A 12,162-nucleotide genomic window follows, 5' to 3' on the forward strand; every position below is an offset into this window, starting at 1 on the left:
CGCCTCGCGCTTGTTGGGCTACGGAGGTTATCTAGCCAGGACGGGTTGTGCCAGCCATAAGTTCCAGATCTCCAGTGCGCCTCCACAACCTCCAATGATGATCCATGGCCCGAAGCCTGTAGGGATAATCCATGGCCCGGAGCCTGTAGAGATGACCCATGGCACGAAGCCTCCAGTGATGATCCATGGCACGGAACCTGTAATAATGATCCATGGCACGGAGCCTGCAGTGAAGATCCATGACACGGAGGCTGCAGTGACGGTCCACAGTCCGGAACCTCCTGAGACGGCCTACAGTCCGGAACCTCCTGAGACGGCCTGCAGTCCGAACCTCCTGAGACGGCCTGCAGCCCGGAACCTCCTGAGACGGCCTGCAGCCCGGAACCTCCTGAGACGGCCTGCAGCCCGGAACCTCCAGCGGCGGCCTGCAGCCCAGAACCTCCAGCAATGATTTACAGTCCGGTTTCTCCAACGATGATCCACGGTCCGGTGGTACTAGAGCGGAGGGATCAGCGGGTGGAGCGGGGATTACGCCCCGAACCGGAGCCGCCTCCTCTGCTGGAGGTTATGTGGACTGCATTTCAGTCGCCATAGACAATTATCACCCTCCCTACCCTCCCTTTTGTTTTTGTTTATGTTTTGTTTGGGTAGCATTTGGAGTCTGCACCTTTGGGGGGGGGGGGGGTACTGTCACGTCCTGACCATAGTAAGAGGTTATTTTCTATGGTAGAGTAGGTCAGGGGGTGTTTTGTGTTTTTCTATGTTTTCTATCTCTATGTTCTAGTTTTTCTATTTCTATGTTGGGGTTGTTTGGGTTGATCTCCAATTGGAGGCAGCTGGTCCTCGTTACCTCTGATTGCGTCACGGTTTGTTGTTTTTGTAAATTCAGTTATTTATTTTTTGCAAAGTTTCATGGATTTAATAAAATGTGGAACTACAACCACGCTGCACTTTGGTCCGATCCTTTCGACAGCCATGACAGAATGTGACGTTTGTCAGGCCTGTAGTTTTTTTCTTTGAGTGGAAATCTGCATTTTATATGTATGAGGATGCCTTGGATCATGCTGAATAATTATATATTTTTAATCTAATAATAGACAATCATTTGAGCTGATGCGTTTCAGAAGAATAAAGGAGGGAAACTGTCAGCATTGTCCTGTATTGTAAATTATGTTTATTGCTCTGTTATGGGATGTGCTTGCATTAGCCTTCTTTCCACTAGTGATCTAGACGAGGCAGCTCGACTGTGTAGTCGCAACATTCTAAATGCAGCGCTGCAATCAGATAATGATGTCCAGTTAAATAGGGGCCCAACCAAAACCCTCTCACAGAATGTTAATAGACTTTTACTGCTTCACCGGTGCACCTTGGTCATCCATTCTTATTACAACCCATTAAGAGTTATTATGCAGTAATAGTAGTACATACACATCTCTTTATTGGTTAGGGTGGAATATGTTTGGAGGTAAATACAGATTTTTCCATCAGTCAACATACAAATATCTTATTTGACAGTATATACGGTGACTAACATGATTCGATTATCTTGGCATAGTACATATGACTCATTTCATATTTATAACATGCGTGCAGTTTTATTATGTCAAGATGAGTGGAGACACAATCTACAAGGGCAGAATATCTTTATTTCTCAGGGTTAATTCAGAGCCAACCAACCACAGTAATGAATCACAGTGGAGTCCCTTAGGAAACTCCCTACCTTTAATTAATCCTCAAACATAACAGGACCCACACATGTATGCACTTTATAAAGACACACGCACAAACACACATAAAAAAAATCATAGACACTCAAAAACTGTACGCACGCACGCACACACACACACTTCTGAAAAGAGTGGAAGGAACACAACAGACTCGGCAGCACACATACAACGAGAAAGAGTGGAAAGGCAAGAGAGTGATGGAGAAAAAGAGGGGTAGCTAAAGAAAGAAAGGGGGAGAGACTGGGGATAGCTGCTGATAATGGGGACGTCAACTGCACCCTCTCTCATTCTCCCTCTTTCGTTTCTTATATAACGGTCTTTCCCTGTCTGGGAGAAACAGTCAGCTGAAGTGACACTGTGTCATCTAAACCTCCACGCTCTGTCATCGTCCAGACAGACAGAGATGGTCAGTTGCTGCTCTGTCATCGTCCAGACAGACAGAGATGGTCAGTTGTTGCTCTGTCATCGTCCAGACAGACAGAGATGGTCAGTTTCTGCTCTGTCATCGTCCAGACAGACAGAGATGGTCAGTTGCTGCTCTGTCATCGTCCAGACAGACAGAGATGGTCAGTTGCTGCTCTGTCATCGTCCAGACAGACAGAGATGGTCAGTTGCTGCTCTGTCATCGCCCAGACAGACAGAGATGGTCAGTTGCTGCTCTGTCATCGCCCAGACAGACAGAGATGGTCAGTTGCTGCTCTGTCATCGTCCAGACAGACAGAGATGGTCAGTTGTTGCTCTGTCATCGCCCAGACAGACAGAGATGGTCAGTTTCTGCTCTGTCATCGTCCAGACATACAGAGATGGTCAGTTGCTGCTCTGTCTTCGCCCAGACAGACAGAGATGGTCAGTTGCTGCTCTGTCATCGCCCAGACAGACAGAGATGGTCAGTTGTTGCTCTGTCATCGTCCAGACAGACAGAGATGGTCAGTTGCTGCTCTGTCATCGCCCAGACAGACAGAGATTGTCAGTTGCTGCTCTGTCATCGCCCAGACAGACAGAGATGGTCAGTTGCTGCTCTGTCTTCGCCCAGACAGACAGAGATGGTCAGTTGCTGCTCTGTCATCGCCCAGACAGACAGAGATGGTCAGTTGTTGCTCTGTCATCGTCCAGACATACAGAGATGGTCAGTTGCTGCTCTGTCATCGCCCAGACAGACAGATATGGTCAGTTGTTGCTCTGTCATCGCCCAGACAGACAGAGATGGTCAGTTGCTGCTCTGTCATCGCCCAGACAGACAGATATGGTCAGTTGTTGCTCTGTCATCGCCCAGACAGACAGAGATGGTCAGTTGCTACCCAAAGGCCCAAGCTCTAGGGCAACTGACATCAAATTAGTGTATATGGGATGCTGTACACACACATGTAATCCCCGCTAGTAACCATTCATTGTAATTTGAGTTTAAGTGCAGTCAAAACGTGATTTCCTTTGTTTTATATATATTTCCACGTTATGAGGTTGGAGTAATACTGTGAAATTGTGAAATTTATTTTAGTGTAAGAGCTGTTTGAAAAGACCGCCTAAAATGTCATCCTGTTTTGGTGGGATGGAGTTCTGGCCTGCCTGGTGACTAGACCAATAAGAAAGAGAGTTCCTAACCTTTCTGCCAATAACAGCTAGTTTTCAGTTTTTCTCTTCCCACTCAGACCAGTCCCAGAAAGTCCTAGCAAAATTCTTCCTTTAGAAACTGCTTGTTGCTAAGAAGCTATTTTTGTTTCTTTTTGACCATTTTAATTTAAAACAAATACAGTAAGATACTTAATTTTTACTCAGAAATGATTTACTATTGAAATAAAAACGCCTGCAATGGACCTTTAAATGAAAAATTTAAATATCTCGGCCCTGTGTAGCAGAGAAGGTGCCACCCCAGGTGAAGGAGGCGGAGCCTGCCCAGGAGAAGCCAAAGGAGATGGAGCCTGGCCAGTTTAAGCTAAAGGAGGCAGAGCTTGCCCAGATGAAGATGAAGGAGAGGCAGAAGTTCTTTGAAGAGGCATTCCAGCAAGACATAGATCAGTACCTGTCCACCGGCTACCTGCAGATCAGTGAGAGGAGAGGTGAGAGCCCCACATTGACCCTAACACCTTGTCATCTTCAATGGAGAAGTATGGTCCCAGTGACAGATGGGTTGTGTGTGTGTACTGGCGCATTTCCAATGAGGATTTACCCCAGTGTTTTACACAAAAGGCTCAGACATTATTCTTTAAAAGAAAAATGTATCTAAGCGAGCCGGCACCCGTGTCTTACTGGGCCATGGCTCCAGCGGACCTGCGGACCTGCACCTTCTCACAAAGCAACATATTTCAATGATGCAAAGGTTGTTTATTCTACGTACCAGAAGTCTTTAGTATCACACTCCTGATGGAAACACAATGACAGCTCACATTAGCATAAAACACTGGCAACCCACTGGTGTGGGGGTAAGCCTCATTGGAAAAGCACCCTTTGTGTGTGTATGTGTGCATGGGTGCGTGCATGTGTGTGTGGGGCTGGGTAATAACAGTTCAAATCAAATCAAACTTTATTTGTCACAATACAACAGGTGCCGAATACAACAGTGAAATGCTTACTTACAAGCCCTTAACCAACAGTGCAGTTCAAGAAAGAGTTAAGAAAATATTTACCAAATACATTAAAGTAAAAATTATTAAAAAGTAACACAATAAAATAACAATAACGAAGCTATATACTGGGGCTACCGGTACCGAGTCAATGTGCGAGGGTACAGGTTAGTCAAGGTAATTTGTACATGTGTCAAAAGGTGGGTGTAGCTGGTGCATGAAGTCAGGCGCAGGAGAGCAGAATGAGTGAGCAACGTACTTTACTAAAAATAAAGGCACAAGGTAACAATACACTTGACCAACAAATAAACGGTAATCAATTACGCACGGGTGAAAACAGCACCCGTCGAAAACCAGCCATAACGTACCGAATGAACATAGAAACCATCAAGCACAAAAACATGGGGGAAACAGAGGGTTAAATACATGAACATGTAATTGGGGAATGAAACCAGGTGTGTAGAAAACAAAGACAAAACATGGAAAATGAAAGGTGGATCGGCGATGGCTAGAGGACCGGTGACGTCAACCGCCAAACGCCGCCCGAACAAGGAGAGGGACTGACTTCGGTGGAAGTCGTGACAACATGTACAGTAGGTAGGGCTGAAGTGACTATACATAGATAATAAACAGTGAGTAGCAGCAGTGTAATAATAAATGGAAGGGGGTGTCAATGTAAATAGTCTGGGTGGCCATTTGATTAATTGTTCAGCAGTTTTATGGCTTGGGGGTAGAAGCTGTTAAGGAGCCTTTTGGACCTAGACTTGACGCTCCAGTACCACTTGGCGGAAGCAGAGAGAACAGTATATGACTTGGGTGACAATTTGACAGTTCCCTCTCTCTCTTTACTCTGCACACCCTGCTGCCCTGCCCTGCCCTGCTCTCCTCGTATCCTTGAGGTACGCCGTCTCAGCTGTCAATCATACCTCATAGTGCACTGTGTGTTTGTGACGCATGCAACACGTGATCTTAACACCGGTATTACAACAGATACTGTTCCTGCAAGGTGATGAATCCAGGACATGTATAGAACCAGGATAGAACCCTACAGACACCAGCCTGGAATCATTTCAGACAGGATAGAATCCTATACTCCAGCCTGGAATCAATTTAGACAGGATAGGACCCTGCCAACTAGCTAGCTAGCTAGCATGCAAGATTTTGTTGTGGATTCCAAAATTACCCAGTTTTAGCCAAGAGCAGTTCGATGGTTTTGCCAAGGTTATTTCTTCCTTAGTGTGTTTGAGAGTTTTAAAACATAAAAAGGCTCTTCCTGGACTCAGCCCCTTGCCGTTGCATTCTTGGTTTTGTATGCGTTGGTGACTAACATCTGTGTCTTGCTGCTCAGGGCCAACAGGAAGCTTTTCGTCCATGGAGGTGAACGTGGACATGCTGGAGCAGATGGACCTGTCCGACCATGAGAGTCTTGACGTCTTCCTCCTCTCTGGGGGAGACGACAACAACGCTGCCTCCCCCATGCTAGGTATGACACACAGACCCAGACACACACTCAAACAGACATGCACAGTCGGACCATCAAATAATTCGGATATACATTACTCTTACACAATTCTTACACTCTCACACCTGAAACCCCACCTCTTTAAGGAATACCTAGGATAGGATAAAGTAATCCTTCTAATCCCCCCCCCCCCCTAAAGATTTAGATGCACTATTGTAAAGTGGTTGTTCCACTGGATATCATAAGGTGAATCCACCAATTTGTAAGTCGCTCTGGATAAGAGCGTCTGCTAAATGACTTAAATGTAATGTAAATGTAACAATTTCCACCTGGGCGAGGATATTGTAAATTAAATCAAAACCTATTGGATGACAACTTGTTTATAACTAGGACAGAATGATTTTAAAGATAATTTTTCCGACATAATATAGGTACAGCAGATACCCTTATTGTATGGGACACTTTTAAATGTGCCTTTAGGGGCCATGCAATCCAAATCAAATCAAATGTTATTGGTCACATACACATGGTTAGCAGATGATGCGAGTGTAGCGAAATGCTTGTGCTTCTAGTTCCAACAGTGCAGTAATATCTAACAAGTAATTTAATAATTCCACAACTACCTTATACACACAAATGTAAAGGGATGGAATAATAATATGTACATATAAATATATATATAAAATACAGTATATACATATGAGATGACTAATGTAAGATATATAAACATTATTAAAGTGGCATTAAAGTGACTAGTGATCCATTTATTAAAGTGGCCAATGATTTGAGTCTGTATATAGGCAGCAGCCTCAGTGTTAGGGATGCTTTTTAACAGTCTGATGGTCTTGAGATAGAAGCAGTTTTTCAGTCTCTCGGTCCGAGCTTTGATGCACCTGTACTGACCTCGCCTTCTGGGTGGTAGAGGGGTGAACAGGCAGTGGCTCGGGTGGTTCTTGATATTTTTGGCCTTCCTGTGACATTGGGTGCTGTAGGTGTCCTGGAGGGCAGGTAGTTTGCCCCTGGTGATGCGTTGTGCAGACAACACCACGCTCTGGTGCCTTGCAGTTGATGGCGGTGTAGTTGCCATTCCAGGTGGTAATACAGCCCGACAGGATGCTATCAATTGTGCATCTGTAAAAGTTTGTGAGGATTTTAGGTGACAAGCCAAATTTCGTCAGCCTCCTGAGGTTGAAGAGGCACCATGGTGGATCATTTCAGTTTGTCCGTGATGTGTACGCAGAGGAAGTTAAACCTTTCCACCTTCTCCACTGCTGTCCCGTCGATGTGGATAGGGGGGTGCTCCTTCTGCTGTTTCCTGAAGTCCACGATCATCTCCTTTGTTTTGTTGACGTTGAGTGAAAGGTTGTTTTCCTGACACCACACTCTGAGTGCCCTCACCTCCTCCCAGAAGGCTGTCTCGTCATTGTTGGTAATCAAGCTTTGTGTCGTCTGCAAACTTGATAATTGAGTTGGAGGCGTGCATGGCCATGCAGTCATGGGTGAACAGGGAGTACAGGAGGGGGCTGAGCACGCACCCTTGTGGGGCCCCAGTGTTGAGGATCAGCGAAGTGGAGATGTTGTTTCCTACCTTCACCACCTGGGGGCGGCCTTTCAGAAAGTCCAGGACCCAATTGCACAGGGCGAGTTTGAGACCCAGAGCCTTAATTTTAATGATGAGCTTGGAGGGTACTATGGTGTTGAATGCTGAGCTGTAGTCAATGAACAGCATTCTTACATACGTAGGTATTCCTCTTGTCCAGATGGGATATGGCAGTGTGCAGTGTGATGGTGATTGCATCGTCTGTGGACCTGTTGGGATAGTATGCAAAAGTGGGTCTAGCATGGCAGGTAAGGTGGAGGTGATATGATCCTTGACTAGTCTCTCAAAACACTTTATGATGACAGAAGTGAGTGCTACGGGGCGATAGTCATTTAGTAGTTCAGTTATCTTTGCCTTATTTGGTACAGGAACAATGGTGGCCATCTTAAAGCATGTGGGGACAGCAGACTGGGATACTCATCTTTTAAATTTAGGTCAAAATAATTCATATTTTCCCCCCAACACTGTCCTAGCAGAGAGGCCACCACCCCCCACCTAGAAGCAAGACACTTAAACACTTTGAGGACAGCAGCTCACAGGCCACATAAGGGCCAGAGTAGGATCTAAGACACTGAACGGACCAAAACTCTGAGCGGAATATATGCTATGCACTGGATGCATGGAGGAAGAGATGCATAATTTATGTTTCCTGTATTTTCATCCTTTTCTGTAAGGAAATAACTCCATGTTGAACATTGTGTGGTTACAGTATTATTCCCCCATAATCTTGATTTGGTAATAAATATTTCACCCTGAAATTAGTCACCCATGATTCACCAAACAATATTTTGAAAGAGGAAGCAAATTCTTTAAGCATATGTTTTCATTTCAGTCTTCTCCATCTCCACTAACCAAAGATAATTGTAAGGATTAAAAAAAAATTATAATGTAAAATGAAAAGCTGTACAGAAAGATTAATGTGAATGGCAAATTACAGAAGAGGAACTTCTTGATGCAATTAAAGCCTTTAAGTCCAGGAAAACTCCAGGGCTGGATGGCATACCAGTTGAGGTATACCAAACCTTTTTAGATGTACTCAGAGGACAGTTATTAGCATGTTCTAACCACTCCTATAAAAATGGTAGATTATCAGATACTCATTATTACTGAAACAGGACCCAAGTGATAAATATAAAAATTCAGTCCATTAAAAAAATTGAAAGCTCCTTACACATCAGTGTTGTGATACACATTTTTTTTCAAAATGCATAGCACATAGAATTAAAAAGGTAATGTCAGATATTATTCATCCTAATCAGACAGGGTTTTTACATGGACGATATATTGGAGATAATACCATATAAGACAAGTACTGGAAACAATAAAACACTATGAAAAATCTGGGAAACCAGGCCTGCTATTCATAGCTGACTTTGAAAAGGATTTTAATAAAGTACGACTGGAATTGATATATAAATGCCTGGAATATATACATTTTGGAGAATCTTGTTTACAATAGGTTAAAGTTATTTATTGTAACCCTAGGTGTGAAATAGTAAATAATGGCTACTTCTCAGAAAGTATTAAACTGTCAAGAGGAGTAAAACAAGGTTGTCCACTATCGGAATATCTATTTATTATGGTCATCGAAATGTTAGTTATTAAAATCAGATCCAACAATATTATCAAGGGACTACAAATCCAGGGCTTAAAAACAAAGGTGTCATTGTACACTGATGATTCATGTTTTCTTTTAAATCCACAATTTGGATCCCTCCACAGCCTCATATAAGATCTAGATTACAACCAACGTGTGCTATATTACATATTGTATAACTAAAAAAGACAACTTTTACATTACCGTGTAGTTTATCAATACAATGGTCTGACTTGGAAGTGGACATACTCAGTATTCATATCCCGAAAGAAAGAATGGATCTTACTACAATATATTTTGTATTGAAAGTTAGCAAAAATAGATAAGATCGTGCTACCATGGAAAGGAAAATACCTGTCTATTTGTGGAAAAATCACCCTGATTAACTCTTTAGTCATATCCCAGTTTACCTATTTGCTTAAGGCCTAGCCTACACCTAGCAACTTGTTTTTTTTAATTATATGAGCAAAAAATATTCAATTTTATTTGGAACGGCAAGCCAGACAAAATTAAACGGGCCTATTTATATAATGGATATGAATTTGGAGGACAGAAATTATTAAAAATGAAAGCATTAGACTTCTCACTAAAGGCTTCAGTCATACAAAAGTTACACTTAAATCCAACTGGTTCTCTAGCAGATTAGTAAAAATTGCCTTATTTAAGAATAGCCTTTTTCCCTTTTTTCAGATTACAACCTCTCACTTTTGGTTATTTGAAAATGAAACAATCTCCAAAATATCACTATAAAGTTGGTTCCAATGTCGGTTTAATCCACCGGAGAAGACAGAACAAATATTACAACAAATATTAAAGTTAAACTCAAATATAGTAATTGATACAAAAACAATTTTTGCAGGATTCTTTATAAAAAAACGGTATAATCTTTGTAAGTGATTTAATAAATAGGATATGTCACACATGCAGCTAACAAAAATATATGGAAATGTATTACAACCAACTAATTGCCTCATTACTGCAAAAATGGAAGAGGCAACTGGAAGGGGGAGAAAGTAAGGAATTTGTCTGTCGGCCCTGCATTAAAGACCAAAATTGGTTAAAAAAAACTGTGATAAATAAAAAAGTATACCAGTTTCATTTGAGGACCAACAAATGGACAGCTGTGCCATATAGATAGCAAAATCTTTGGGAAGAGATTTTCGATGTACCGATTCCATGGCACATGGTTTATGAACTGATACACAAAATGATACTGGATTTAAAACTGAGAGATTTTGAATTTAAATTATTATACAAAATTCTTGCAACCAATAGAATGTTATATATATGGGGGATACAACCATCCCAGCTCTGCAGATTTGGCAGGGAAGAGACAGTTGAAAAATATAAGGCAAATATAAATCAAAACTGGATGGTCTTCAGAGAAAGATGGGAGGGGTTGAGGGCAACTGAAGGGTGGGACTAAAAACAAACAAAAGAAAGCTATTGTAAAATATAGTGTCTGTAAAATGTACATAGTATGTATAAGCTGGAAGTAGAAGCCTAAGTGTTGTTCTCCATTAGTTTATTCCAATTAGGGGAAGGGTGGTAATGTTAGGGGAAAATAATAAAGGAAAATATAATTTAAAAATATATATTTTATATACACTACCGGCAAAAAGTTTTAGAACACCTACTCATTCAAGGGGTTGTCTTTATTCTTACTATGTTCTACATTGTAGAATAATAGTGAAGACATCAAAACTATGAAATAACACATATGGAATCATGTAGTAACCAAAACAGTGTTAAACAAATTAAAATATGTTTTAGATTTTAGATTCTTCAAAGTAGCCACCCTTTCTTTGATGACAGCTTTGACCACTCTTGGCATTCTCTCAACCAGCTTCACCTGGAATGCTTTTCCAACAGTCTTGAAGGAGTTCCCACATATGCTGAGCACTTGTTGGCTGCTTTTCCTTCACTCCGCGGTCCGACTCATCCCACACCATCTCAATTTGGTTGAGGTCGGGGGATTGTGGAGGCCAGGTCATCTGATGCAGCACTCCATCACTCTCCTTCTTGGTAAAATAGCCCTTACACAGCCTGGAGTTGTGTTTTGGGTCATTGTCCTGTTGAAAAACAAATGATAGTCCCACTAAACCCAAACCAGATGGGATGGCATATCGCTGCAGAATGCTGTGGTAGCCATGCTGGTTAAGTGTGCCTTGAATTCTAAATAAATCACAGACAATGTCACCAGCAAACCACCATCATACTTCCTACTCCTCCATGCTTCACGGTGGGAACCACATATGCTGAGATAATCCGTTCACCTACTCTGTGTCTCACAAAGACACGGTGGTTGGAACCAAAAATCTCAAATTTGGACTCATCAGAGCAAAGGACAGATTTCCACCGGTCTAATGTCCATTGCTCGTGTTTCTTGGTCCAAGCAAGTCTCTTCTTATTATTGGTGTCCTTTAGTAGCTGTTTCTTTGCAGCAATTTGACCATGAAGGCCTGATTCACACTGTCTCCTCTGAACAGTTTATGTTGAGATGTGTCTATTACTTGAACTAATTTATTTGGGTGCAGTTAATTGCCGATTTTTGAGGCTAGTAACTCTAATAAACTCATCCTCTGCAGCAGAGGTAACTCTGGGTCTTCCTTTCCTGTGGCGGTCCTCATGAGAGCCAGTTTCATCATAGCGCTTGATGGTTTTTGCGACTGCACTTGAAGAAACTTTCAAAGTTCTTCAAATTCTCCGGATTGACTGACCTTTATGTCTTAAAGTAATGATGGACTGCCATTTTTCTTTGCTTATTTTAACTGTTCTTGCCATAATATGGACTTGGTCTTTTACCAAATAAGTCTGTCTTCTGTGTACCAACCCTACCTTGTCACAACACAACTGATTAGCTTGAAAGCATTAAGAATTAAAGAAATTCCACAAATTAACTTTTAACAGGGCACAACTGTTAATTGAAATGCATTCCAGGTGACTACCTCAAATCAAATCAATTTTTATTTGTCACGTGCGCCGAATGAAATGCTGACTTACAGGCTCTAACCAATAGTGCAAAAATGGTATTAGGTGAACAATAGGTAAGTAAAGAAATAAAAACAACAGTAAAAAGACAGTGAAAAACAGTAGCGAGGCTATATACAGACACCGGTTAGTCAGGCTGATTGAGGTAGTATGTACATGTAGATATGGTTAAAGTGACTATGCATATATGATGAACAGAGAGTAGCAGTAGCGTAAAGAGGGGTTGG

The 12,162-nt window shown here is 42.0% G+C and overlaps 1 protein-coding gene across 1 annotated transcript in view; it reads left to right on the plus strand.

The window, feature by feature from the left end:
* The window catches only part of LOC106570184 (dysbindin), a 28,968-nt gene that overhangs the window by 15,367 nt on the left and 1,439 nt on the right, over window positions 1-12,162 (plus strand). The window contains exons 2-3 of the mRNA XM_014142230.2: window positions 3,578-3,781; window positions 5,634-5,768. Coding sequence (XP_013997705.1) covers window positions 3,578-3,781; window positions 5,634-5,768 — 339 coding nt within the window. The remainder of the gene's footprint in view (window positions 1-3,577; window positions 3,782-5,633; window positions 5,769-12,162) is intronic.

Source organism: Salmo salar, chromosome 14 (assembly GCF_965601325.2).
Source record: "Salmo salar chromosome 14, fSalSal1, whole genome shotgun sequence".
Classification (NCBI taxonomy): domain Eukaryota; kingdom Metazoa; phylum Chordata; class Actinopteri; order Salmoniformes; family Salmonidae; genus Salmo; species Salmo salar.